At 40.9% G+C, this 14,242-nt stretch overlaps 1 protein-coding gene across 1 annotated transcript in view; it reads left to right on the plus strand.

The window, feature by feature from the left end:
• Nucleotides 1–14,242, plus strand: part of LOC126234984 (uncharacterized) — a 187,844-nt gene that overhangs the window by 44,374 nt on the left and 129,228 nt on the right. The window contains exons 4-5 of the mRNA XM_049943723.1: nt 8,111–8,332; nt 13,688–13,927. Coding sequence (XP_049799680.1) covers nt 8,111–8,332; nt 13,688–13,927 — 462 coding nt within the window. The remainder of the gene's footprint in view (nt 1–8,110; nt 8,333–13,687; nt 13,928–14,242) is intronic.

Here is a 14,242-nt window from a genome sequence, read left to right on the forward strand (position 1 = left end):
CAGTTCAGAGTTGTTTCCTCCAACTGAGGCTCATGGGCGTCCAACATCACCTGCCACATATATTGTAAATGACAACAGGGACTCGTATTTCAGTCCACACAGTGCGTAGAAGTCAGCATCAGCGTCGTCTTTGCTCTAGAAGGTCAATGAGAAGTTTTGCAACGAACCAACGGAACCGACGCAGTCGATGGACCTGGGCTCTTGCACCATGGACAATTACAGAATGTCATATTCGCTGACGAGACTGAATTGGTTTGCGACATGGCACCAGACGTGTCAGGGTATGGAGAAGTGCTAGACGACACCAGTAACGCCGATACTTTCAGGAAGTGCATCCGTTTCCAGGTGAAAGTGTAATGTTTCAGCGGCAATGATGGGACTGCGGACCCCTCTGATTCTCACCTAGCGGCAATTTGACTGGTCCCCAATTACCTCCAAGAGGTGCTACAAACGCCTCTAAGGCCCTACAGCCCAGAAGTCGGTGATCACTTTATCCTAGTCCATGGCAATGCAAGACGGCACAGTACTCTAGCAGTGTCCCGCTATCTTCAGAGATGCAACATCAGCAGAATGCGTTTGCCAGCACATTCCCCAGATATGAATGCAACTGAGCATACGTAGGACCTGCTGACGGTGACCATTGCACAGCGTCCGGATCCACCTGACAATCTTCATGACTACACTGTGGTGTAGGACCTCATACCCCAAGATAAACCTGATGGTCTCATGCAGAGCATACCTCATAGAGTGGAAGAACTCTTCCTTGTTTGGAGAGGACATACTCACTATTAAATGACCGATAATCGTCATCACGAGACAAAGATTTTCACCATCTCAAGATTTACACTTAGGAGAGAGCCCGCTTTGTTTTGCAATGATTTTTCGTAACCAAATGAAATCGTTCTTATTTTCAGAAGGAATAATGTTTGCTTTGTTAATAAGGCATTGTATATACCTCAATGGGTGTGGTATAAGAAGTCATTGTAGTAAACCGTATGATATTCCAAACTTTCATTGTGCTGTGTACATAGATAATGCATGTACACCCTTACCTTCATTACGGAAAGGGCTACAAGAAACAGCACTGTAAAGTACTGAGAAAAAGATTTCGAAGAAAAATAAAACTTGATCTGTGGAACTCATGAAGGCGGTGCAGGACTTTGTGGAGTAATTATTTTTATCATGACGTGGCAGTACACCCATGAAGAGCTTAATGAGAAACAACAATCAAATGTTACAATTACTAGCAGGAAACCAGCTACTGTCTTTGGGATTAATATTTGAGGAATGCTGATCAGCGACGCAGTGTTGACGGCGTGGTCAGGGAGTGTTGACTGAGGCAGATCGTGCTTCTTACTGGCTCCCCAATAGACTGAGGAGCAAAACGCAATATGGCTGGGAATTCGTCCCATCAGATCGTAACGCCTGTGCTGGCCTCTTCTTGCAAAGCCACAAGAACTGAGATGGGACTTTGTAACACAATTTCACTCCGAATTACGACAGACATAGTGAGGCAGCTGTCTGCATAATATTAGAACGAACCAGCAAAGGCCTGGCACTAAATGTCTATCCTGTGGCCCGCAAGGGACTCCTCTCCTGGTCCAACACTTTGACCTCAAAGCAGCACTTGCATCCTACATCGTCAATTATTTATTTGATATATTCCAGTCTGTGTCTTTCCTTACAGTTTCTACCCTCTACAGCTCTCTCTAGAGCCATGGGTATCACCCTGTCCCCTCTTCTTATCAATGATTTTCCCATCCTCTTCTCCTCGTGGATGTAGCGCAATATATACCCATTTCTTATGTTATTAGTCAACCTCATTTTTTACACCCAATGATGTGCTCCTAATTTGCTTTCTTTTGAAATGTTTCTGCAATTTAATACCCATGTTCGATACCCATGGGCATGAACTTTCCATTTGCCTGCACTATACTGATTTTTCTGCCCCCCCCCCCCCCCCCATGTTATCTTGCTTCCAAGATAGCAGACTTCTCCCTCCTCGACTACTTCGTGCTTCCCAGTCCTATTGAGTTCACTGCTAAATGCTTTTCTGCTACTCCTCATTATATTCGTTTATATTCAGGTTAGTATCAGTTCATTTAACACGCCCCCAATTCTTCTTCCCTTTCATTGTGGATGTCATCAGCGATTTCACTGGCTGATCCTACGTTAAGTAATTAACCACTAGACGTGCAGGCCCGACGAGAGGGACTGTTGGGAGACTACGAACAGTGCTCCATTCCTGCAGCCTGGACTGGTACAAAGAGCCCAGTAGCTTTCCTCAAATTCCAAATTTCAAATACGTTCTTGTGCGAGTAGTGCTCCAGGAAGAAGAGATATTACGGAAAATTAGTGCGAGGCCTGGAAAGTACGAAAGTCATTCTGTAGGAACTAAAGCACTGACAGCAGTCGTGGATAGCTGAGTCGCTAAGAGAATTTCCCAAGAAATCAAGGTTCTGTGTTCGATTACTGGTGTAGCGTACTGCTTTCCCCTACCAGATAGTCTCGTAACCGAAGCAGGCAGTCACAAGCGAAGAAAGCCGTCCTCAGTAAAACAGCTTGACTGATGTTACATATTGACACTGAAGTGACGATGAATTTTATCATAGCGTGCTTCTTGAATACAACATCGTGTGTAAGGACAAAGTGGACCTTGAGAATTCAGGATATGAAGAAACTAGACACGATTTAAAAGTAATGCCATTGACGAGTGTTAAAAATGTAGTCTACAGATAAACTAAGAAACAAAGACGGAAAACTTACCAGAACGAGAGAGAGGTTTGTGTATCATCTGCCGTGGAGTCCAGAAAAGTCACCATAGTAGGTGGAGACGAAGAGTGGAACATGCAGAACAAATTGTACTGGGTATATAGTGTCGTAGCTATGTAGACATGAAAAGATTAACAGAAGACTGGAAAGGATGGCGGGCAGCAACAAATCTGTCGAAATGCTGATGGCTTAAAAAAACAGTTACTAAATTGTCACCAAAATTTTTCAGTGTTTCCCGTAAAGAAATGGCCCTTAATCAGTTACGAGAAGAAATGTGAAGTCTATCGTGAACACGGAACATGAAGAAATTTATGACGTCATAACATGCAGTTTAACCGTTAAAAATATTCAGCGGCGTAATAAACATATACGATACCGTTGGTTTTCCTCAACGCGCTACGAAATCCGAATGAAATCGAGTGGACCCCATATTCGAATACTGTTTACTAAACATAAACTGCTGCATTCTGTATTATACACTACTGGCCATTAAAATTGTTACATCACGAAGATGACGTGCTACAGACGCGAAATTTAACAGACAGGAAGAAGATGCTGTGATATGCAAATGATTAGCTTTTCAAAACATTCACACAAGGTTGGCGCCAGTGGCGACACCTACAACGTGCTGACATGAGGAAAGTTTCCAACCGATTTCTCATACACAAACAGCAGTTGACCGGCGTTGCCTGGTGAAACGTTGTTGTGATGCCTCGAGTAAGGACGAGAAATGCGTACCATCACGTTTCCGACTTTGATAAAGATCGGATTGTAGCCTATCGCGATTGCTGTTTATCGTATCGCGACATTGCTGCTCGCGTTGGTCGAGATCAAATGACTGTTACCAGAATAAGGTATCGGTGGGTTCAGGAGGGTAATACGGAACGCAGCGCTGGATCCCAACGGCCTCGTATCGCTAGCAGTCGAGATGACAGGCATCTTATCCGCATGGCTGTAACGAATTGTGCAGCTAAGTCTCGATCCCTGAGTCAACAGATGGGGACGTTTGCAAGACAACAACCATCTGTACGAACAGTTCGACAACGTTTGCAGCAGCATGGACTATCAGCTCGGAGACCATGGCTGCGGCTACCCTCGACGCTGCATCACAGACAGGAGCACCTGCTATGGTGTACTCAACGACGAACCTGGGTCCACGAATGGCAAAACGCCATCTTTTCGGATGAATCCAGGTTCTGTTTACAGCATCATGATGGTCGCATCTGTGTTTGGCGACATCGCGGTGAACGCACATCGGAAGCGTGTACTCATCATCGCCATACTGGCGTATCACCCGGCATGATGGTATGGGGTGCCATTGGTTACATGTCTCGGTCACCTCTTGTTCGCATTGACGGCACTTTGAACAGTGGGCGTTACATTTCAGATGTGTTACGACCAGTGGCTCTACCCTTCATTTGATCCCTGCGAAACCCTACATTTCAGCAGGATAATGCACGACCGCATGTTGCAGGTCCTGTACGGGCCTTTCTGGATACAGAAAATGTTCGACTGTTGCCCTGGCCAGCACATTCTCCTGATCTCTCATCAACTGAAAACGTCTGGTCAATGGCGGCCGAGCATCTGGCTCGGCACAATGCGCCAGTCACTACTCTTGATAAACTGTGGTATCGTGTGGGAGCTGCATGGGCAGCTGTAGCTGTACACGCAATCCAAGCTCTGTTTGACTCAATGCCCACGCGTATCAATGCCGTTATTACTGCCAGAGGTGATTGTTTTGGGTACTGACTTCTCAGGATCTATGCACCGAAACTGCGTGAAAATGTAATCACATGTCAGTTCTAGTGTAATATACATGTCCAATGAACACCCGTTTATCATCTGCATTTCTTCTTGATGTAGCAATTTTAATGGCCAGTAGTGTAACTTCCAGAGTATGAAACTATGCTGTTTATAGGCATCGACTCATTAAACGTATATAAAAGACGCGTAGTTTCTGATAGCACTGTGTAGATGTGTCTACTTTGATACAATATCTCATAATGAAATTACTGGAAGTGGTACGTCGCTCGTTAAAATTGCTATTATACCTGAAGTTACACGGCAGACGCTGAGAATAAAAGCTTCTCCAGACTCGACTACATAGCTACGCTCTCCATATATCATTTCAAAGTTATTTTCGTAAAAAACGATACAAAACGAGGCTGTTTAAATTATACGTGTACTTGATTAATTTTAACAACAATTAATACATGTTTTTGAGTCCTGCTCATACCGATATAATTAAGACTTTCTTTTTTTTATAGATGCTATCAGATTTTAAATAAAAATCCTTTTGTAAAATAGAAGAATTTTTCCTGAAGAAATGATTTTGATTTGGATTGAACACCTGCTCTGCAACTTTGCTTTGTCACTGGGCAAATGATTAAATAAATGTTTTACATATATTGAACTCCTTTCTGAGGCTCTGAAAGTTTTAATACAGGTAACAAAAGTTATTTTTTCCTTTCGCATTGGAGATATTGATAAAACTATTCTTCTCTAATTCTGATAAAATTATGATAACTACTTTTACTAGCGAAAATGTGTATATATTCGAAGATGCAGTTAAAACGCACAACCCCTTGAAGAGATACCAATTATTATTCACTTGCACGCTCTTCTGCAGTTAATACTCACTTTTTAAATGGTGACACCTCTGAAAATTATTCCATAAAACAGATTTGAATATAAATACGTAAAATGTGTTAGGAGATTTACTCACTTGTTTCCAAGTTTTACAAAATGCATAACACTGTGCTGTCTGTGATTATGGTATCCATTCTGCAACCAGTTTCGGTTCTAAACCATCATCAGTGGCAGCTGTACAACATACAAAAGTGGACAACGTGACAATACCAAACGAAATAATAAAAAATAGGAAAAACTGTTAAATCGATCAAAATATTCACAAAAATTATCACAAATGTATCACATGTCATATTTGCTTTGACATAAGATACCAATGAAACCCATAATTCCCAATAAAAAATTCTAACAACATTAAAATATGATGGCACATTGACAAAAGGACCACATGAGATGTACAGCAATACAAGTCAAAGAACTTCAAAGTCAATGATGAAATCTTGACCAAACCAAAAGAAGTTGTCATTAAACACTTATGTTGTAATCAGATTACAAAATTGAACTTCTACACTTGATTGATCTTGCATAAAAAATCAATAAAATGACATATAAAGTAATAGAATAACAGGACTGATGAATGTAAGAATATACAATATTTTACAATCCAATCAAAAATGTAGCGTAAAATACAAGCTACAGGGCAGTCCATGAAATTAAACTCAGTCGAGCCATATCTGACTAAAGTATACATTAAAAAAATTAATACAAAGGAAATGCAATTTTTAGGTGCCTATAAAAACAGACAGTAATGCAAAGTATGTAGATGTAACACATCTAAAATTTTTATACGTTTGCCACAATTTAGCCATTTTTAAAATGAAGAAACATGGTATACATCTAAACTGCTACACATTTGTTAGAGGAATACGTCATCCAGTGTCTACAGAATCATAAAATTTAATTGTAATTACATTTATCATACAGATAAAAATTAATAAAGAGATGTGGTATGAATCTACACTTTAACACAGTGGTCCAAAAGTATTTTATGAAGACTAGCAATTACACGATGAGAAAAAGTGACTGAACTTGTCCGATGTTGAGCAGCTCAGTAATATGATCATTCCAGCTCAAATATTCACCAACATTTACACACACAATTTTTGAGCACTTTACTCCATTTACTGACTCCCATTACAGTGCTACATCATTTGTTGGTATGACTCTATTTGTTGTATGGAACTGAAACTGAGAGGCAAACAGTTCATGGATAAATATTAACAATTCCTGCAGTTGTTTTCACTCAAACAGGATGTATTGTAACTAGTGTCATCCGCAAATAGTACCATTTCTGCTTAAGGAATGTTAAATGGAAGGTCGTACAAGTCTATAGTAGCAGCGAAATTGAACCCTTTAGGAAACTGTTGTGACTAAAATTTTGAATCTTTCCAATATTGTCTGAATATCAGCACAAAATTTTCATCCTTTTTGTTATGTATGACTCAGAGGAGTTGTCTGTAAGGCCAGCGGATCCATAAAACATAAGTTTTTGTAAAAAATTAAAATGATCTAAATAATCAAAAGCTTCGAAAAGATCACAAAAAATAGCAACTGTTGCTCTTGTATTATTTGAGGCCCGCAAAATCTCTGATCAAGTTTGAGATGAATGTTGTTGATAATTAGGACAGCTATTAAGAAATAGAAAATTCGATGACAAATGTGTTATATGGCGACGAAGTGCACTTGTTAGCATACTGTCCTCTGTATTTAGAGATCTGGCAAACGTGAAGTTCGAACCCCTAAAACGTGTTTGTAGCTCAGCAAGTTGCTATACTGGTTATCTGTAATGGAATATTTTTTACTTTTTCTTTCTGTGGTAATCACGTTTGCATCCATTGACACTTCCGCAATGGTATCCGAAATTTTTTGTGAATCGCTAGTAAATATAACAGAGCTACTTCAAGTATTTCCATTTTCGAAATCTAAATTTGTGTGTTTGGTATAGCAGGTGCAACCAGTTGCCAAAGCCCACAAACGATGTTGGCACAACTGTCCTATTTGATATCTCTTGAGCAGATAGTAAGGATGTAAGAACCAGTGACCACATTCATGTCCACATCCATAACTATATCTGTGTCAACATCTATGACAACGTAGACATGCATATCTGGAAGAGAATCTACTAATACTACCAAATAATCGTCTATATAGATACCAATCACTGCTTATAGATGTGTCTAAGAACAGCAACACGTCTTCACCCATTTGCAAATCGGCGTACAAACCCAGATCCACATTCCTGTGCATATCTACATCCACATTCAGATCTGTATCTAAGGATTTGTTGATATCGCCATCCTAACCAGCCAATGTTGCATACATGTTCTACATCCACATACATATTAATGTTCACATGAAAGTATAGATGCACATCTGTACCTGCATTCCCGTCAATATTTCAGAGTATGATCCCACATTCATGTCCATGACTACATCCATATCTATGTCCACATCCATTTATACATCCACATCAGGATGTATGGCTATCCTCACCCACAGTTTGCATCTAAGCGCAAGTCCATTTCGACCTTCTGCATCTACATTCATATCCTCATCTGTATCTGCATCTCCATTCATGTTTGTGTTTACGTCCATATAGATTTTCATGTCTTGAGTGAGTACGGGCTTACATGCAGCTGTCGGAGTGTTGTTCAGTGGACATGTACTTGGAGCTCGTACTGTGTTTCAGAGATCAGCGACAAGCTGATGGCGGCGCACTTGCTTATGACCTTCGCGCTCGGCTTGGAGATGACTTCGACCACCATGAGCTTCTGCCTGCACGAGTTGGCAATAAACCCGGACGTGCAGACCAAGGCGCGAGTCGAGGTGGACGCAGTACTCAGCCGAAATGGCGGAGAAATGACGTACGAAGCCCTGCAGGAGATGCGTTACCTGGACATGGTGGTGGCAGGTGGGGGCTCAGCACATATGGTGTTTTTCCATATGTAGTATATTAACTGTAACGTTATTGCCACCCACAGGACAACAACAATCCCACTCTGAAGAATTCACTTTCTTTCTCGTGTCTATAAATCATGAAATTTTTATAGTTTTTCGAGTAATGCACAGCTAATGTAGCAGCTCGTTCACAAGCTTCCCTTATTCAATTGAGGCTACACTACACTGGAGCAGCAGAGTTTTCGTGTCTAGGACCTGATCAAATTCACAAAGGATTTGCAAGGAATGTCGTCTTAATCCTCCAGGCTCTCAAGGGTCACCACAGTAGCCTGTGGCCGATTGAGGATTCTCCAGAATCCTATGCCACAATCTTCTCGGTATTATCGTGCAATGATGCTTCTTCATCTACACATACACGAATATTTTGCAAGCCGCTGTACACTGAATTGAAGAGGGTACATCGTGCCGGTATTAAGAACTTCGTGCCTTCTTCCATTCGCGTATTTCGCGAAGAAAGAGCGACTGTCTTTACACATCCGTCGCTACCTAATCTCTGGTACCTTTTTCTCGTGAGTTATACGTGGGTTACAAGTTCATGGTAGCGTAATGGTCTTATATGGATTCACTATATCTAAACAATAGGTTAAATGGGAACCACATTCATCCAATTTGAGTTCCCCTAGCATATCAGATATAATTTCATATCAGCTAAACCGAACTGTTACGATCCTAGTACCGCATCTCTGAAGTCGTTCGGTGTGTGTAGTCCGTCGAACTCTAAATACTGGGGACATTTATAGAACCGGTAACAGTAGCATCTTCTGTTGGATTACTTTTACAAAAATAAATGTAGTTTTCTATTCGCCTTCCCTAGTAATGCTTCTTAAATATTACTTAAGCTCTTACAGGATGTGACATGGTCAAAATGTTCGCCACTAATCTTGTAATCAGATACGTTCTGATCTTTCTGCAAGTTCTTATGACGATCTTTTCCTGCGCACAAGTGCATCAATAGTAAACAATCTTATACTAGTCCTGGCCATTACTTAATACTGTGGTTGTGTCCCTCAACTAAAATTCTCACCTAAATCTTTACTTTACTCCAACCCTTTTTCCTGAGCTTCTACATCACGAAACAACTACTGCAACCTACATTCATCTAAACCTGCTTACTGTAATCTTCACGTGCTTTCATCTGCAATTTTATCCCCTACCCCTCTCCCCCCCCTCCCCCCCTCCACACACACATGCACACCTCCTCACTATATACGCCCCCCCCCCACACCGCAATATAATATTCCGGATTCTTCTGTAGCACCACATTCCAAAATCCTCTGTTTAGTTCTTGTATGAACTGTTTACCGTCGACGTTTCACTTCCGTTTCGGGCTACATTCCAGGCAAATATCATCCAAAACACACTTAAACTTTTCTACTACTGAACAGAGGGAAGTCTTTGCTTGACGTTGTTACCCAAAATCTCGAAATATTTACATCACATTTTTATACGTTGCTCTAATAAACTTTCGAACGGGCATGGGTTATGTATTTCTGTAATCGACACGGTACAGGTTTTCTGTTACAACCAACGGCGAAAAAAAAATAATACTTCACTGTAAAAATGTGTGGTTTAGTTTTTCTAGTTTTGAATAATGAGGAAAAATTTATATACATAATTTATGTACACAGCAATGTGTCGTTCTATTTTTTTCCTCTCAGTCGGTTTTAACAGAAAACTGCAAAGCTGCGTTTATGGCTTACTGGCTTCCAATTAGAATACTAGTATGGAATCTGAATCGTCCGAAACTTTTTAGTCCTACCCGCTCCCATATTAAAGGCAAGCGAAATAATTTGTTTGCAGCTACTATCCTGACAGGTGCAGCACTTCTAAAGGTCTCTCTCACACCCTATATAACAATAATCCCAACCGATTTACCCATTCATTTTTAGAGACTTCACCGCCCAATTAATGTTTCCTTTGCATCGCCAATTAAGAAGCTTCAAAGTCAAAGAGAAGAGGAGGTGGACAGAGAAGAGATAGGAAATGCACATAGAGAGGGGGAAAGGAAGTAATGGACCGAGAGGGAGAAGAGCAGGAGATGGACAGAGAAATGACAAGGAGGAGAATGGAAAAGATAGGAGGGAGTAGATGATGAGCAGAAAAAGGGGAGGAGGAGGAGGAGATGGACAAATAGAGCGGGAAGAAGAGTGGACAAACAGAGGGGGAGGAGGAGATGGACAGAAAGGTACATACAAATCACATAATAATTTAGCTAATGAGAAGCATTGCCAGGTGCGCTAGTATTATATGTTTACAAATTCTTCTTTGTCAGAATTGCTTTTCTTGCTGTACCAGTCCAAATTTTACATCTTCTCTAATTTCACCACCATCAGTTATTTTGCTGCCAAAATAGTTAATCTCATCTACTATTTTTAGTGTCTCATTTCCAATCTAATTCCTTTATCACCACCTGATCAATTCTATTGTATTCCATTGTTACATTTGTTGATGTTTATTATATAATCTCAATTCAAGCCACTCTCCATTCTATTCAACTGTTTATTTAAGTCATTTGCTGTCTCCGACTTAAACACAACGTAGTCGCAAAGTTAAAATTTTTATTTGTTCTCCCTGAATTTTAATCCCTTGCGTGCTCTATGTAAGGAATGAATAACACTGGGGATAGGCTGCAAATCTTTCTCACTCCCTTCACAACCACTGCTTCACTTTCATACCCTCCAGTACTGCTAACTGCCATCTGGTTTTTGGGTGAATTTTATGTAACCTTTGGCTCCCTATATTTCACCGTTTTTAATTTCAAAATTTCAAAGAGTGTATTCAAGTCAATATTGTAAGAGGCTCCCTCTGAGTCGACTAGTGCTATAATAAGTTTGCCTTTTCTCAAGTGCCTTTCCTTAATTGCCTTTTCTTAATCTATCTTCTATCAAGTCAAGATCGGTAAGAAAGCATTAGATTGGATGACTGGTTTCGATAGAACTATGCTGTCATCATTGGGTCTTAGGCTTTAAAATTTCTGCAACATTGTGTCCATCAGTGTTGCCAGTAGCTTCCAGACCTGTGACTGGCTTGAGCACTTCCTAGCAAATAGAATATAATAAATATTTTACGAAATGAAAATTACTTTTTCCATAACACATTAGATAGTTAGAAATTTTGATAATTCTTTTAATTACGTATTTAACTCAGTGTCATTTATGAAATTATATTATTTTATTAAAGAAATATAAAAAAGTTTCCTTTTAAACTACAACAATTAGGACAGTTAAAGAAAATAAGCATAAATAAAATAAAAACACCTTTCAGTTTCTACATTAAATAACGAAAAATCGTGGGGTGTCTATTAAGTGGTTAATTTAACGGGGTAAATAACGCAAATAAAATTACCCCATTAAATACAGTATAAGATTAAAATAATTAAATCCATTAATCTAACAACTTTACTATAGTCATCATCTGCTCATTCGGAGGTGTATTGTTACGTTAAAGGCTTAACACAGAAAGACAAGTGGTACTGTTAGATATTATTTACTTAAGAACTTCCAAACCTATATGAAACATTTCCTCGCAGACACCCCCGACAAAATGGTGTAAGGAAAAAAAAATACGTGTATCGCTTTCTATATTTTCACTGTTCATGCAGTAAAATATCAGCATCAAGAATTACATTTTAGTTTATTGGTTATTTCTTACTAACTCTATTAGAAACGTACTTTGCAGACGGTATCCACATAGACAACGGAATATACCTGCAAATTTGTATCACTATACAACACATAGTTAATGAGAAATCACATCATAAACATTGAGATGCGTGAAAAACTGGCATTTATTTAATACGGAGCGCAAATCACCGAGAATATATCCAGTGTTTAATAATGAAACATTTACCGAATTCCAACAGACTTTAAGCATAATTTGATGCCTTTTCTAAAGTATGTAAAATATTGGGCACATGAACTCATTGGTAAAGCAATCGGACATTTTCAAACTGTTGTACACTGGAAGTCAAAGAAACTGGTACACCTGCATAATATCGTGTAGGGCGCCCGCGAGCAAGCAGAAGTGCTACAACACGACGTGGCATACATTAGATTAATATATGAAGTAGTGCTAGAGGGAACTGACACAATGAATTCAGCAGAGCTGTCCGTAAATTCGTAAGAGTACGAGGGGTCAAAGATCCCTTCTGAACACACGTTGTAAGGCATTCCAGATATTCTCAATAATATTCATGTCTGGGGAGTTTGGTTGCTAGCGAAAATCTCAGGAGAGTGTTCCTGGAGCCACTCTGTTGCAATTACAGACGTAAAGGGTGTCGAATTGTCCTGCTGGAATTGCCCAAGTCCGTCGGAATACACAATGAACATGAATGGACGCAGTTGATCAGACAGACAGACCCGTATCTAGACGTATCAGGGTTTCCATATCACTCACCCACCACACCAATACAGAGCCTGTACCATGCTGACATGCACGATCCATGAATTCATTAGGTTGTCTCCATACCCGCACACGTCCATCTGCTCGATAGAACTTGAAACAAGACTCTTCTGACCAAACAACATATTTCCAGTCATAAAAAGTTCCATGTCGGTGTTGACGGGCCTAGGCGAGGCGTACAGCTTCGTGTCGTGCAGTCATCAAGGGTACACGAGTGGGCCTTGAATGGTTCGCCCGCTGACGTTTGTTGATGGCTCAACACTGAAATCTGCAGCAATTTACGGAACTGTTGCACTTATTTCACGTTGAACGATGCTCTTCAGTCATCATTGGTCCCGTTGTTGATGGATCTTTTTTCGGCCGCAGCGATGTCGGAGATTTGATGTTTTACCGGATACCTGATATTCACAGTACACTCGTGACATTGCCGTATGGGAAAGTCCCCTCTTCATCGCTACCTAGGAGATGCTGTGTCCCATCGCTCGTGCGCCAGTATAACACCACTCACCACTCACTAAAGTCTTGCTATCTGCCATTGTAGCAGCAGTAACCGATCTACCAACGGCGCCAGACATTTGTTTTCTTGCCGACTGCAGCGCCGTGTTATGCCAGTTCACATATCTCTGCATTTGAATACGCATGCCTACACCAGTTTCTTTGGCGCTTCAGTGAACAAGAGATTTCGATTCTTTAAAGAACCGAGGTTATGGACTGTACGATAAATGGTCTACAATCGGCACGTTGGGTGGGAACCTAAGATATCTAGGAAGTTGGCAGTGGCGCTCATTTATAGAGAGGTGCAGAGGAACATGGACAGTGTGATGTTTCTAAACCTGTTATCCTGTTGGGGAGAGGCCAACGCGTTCTAGTGCTCTGTGCAAACGCCTCCATGAATCTCTGTTGGCAGAAACTCTGCGCCTGTACCCGCCGATGGCCTACCTGATGCGGCAGTGCACTGAGCCGTACCAGGTGCCGGGCAGCGATCTGCGCCTGCGCGTTGGGGACGTGGTGTACGTGCCGCTGCTGTCGCTGCATCGGGACCCGGCCCTCTTCCCTGAACCGCTGAGCTTCAACCCGGAGCGCTTCAGTGGCGGACACGCCCACCCAGCCTACCTGCCGTTTGGCGACGGGCCACGAATCTGTCTCGGTGAGTATGCGCAACTAACATGAGCCAGACCCAGAGTCCCACCAATTCCAACGATAGTTCTCGAGCAAGTCAGAGGCCATTCGTAAACGGATTCGATATAGCTGCCCTAAATTACTCCATCGCCACAATTCATAGAAAAATCAGTTAATTACTTAAATTTAGGTTTCCACTTTTGTCTAGGCATAATATTATGAAATACAGTGATTGAACAGAAATATGAAATTGCCTCGACAATTGTGTGTTTGAACATAAACGCATATACTATCTAAGCTTGCAGGTTGTGCTGTTGAAATGAGTCATTAACAACACCTACGC

This window comes from Schistocerca nitens, chromosome 2, assembly GCF_023898315.1.
Source record: "Schistocerca nitens isolate TAMUIC-IGC-003100 chromosome 2, iqSchNite1.1, whole genome shotgun sequence".
Taxonomy (NCBI): Eukaryota; Metazoa; Arthropoda; class Insecta; order Orthoptera; family Acrididae; genus Schistocerca; species Schistocerca nitens.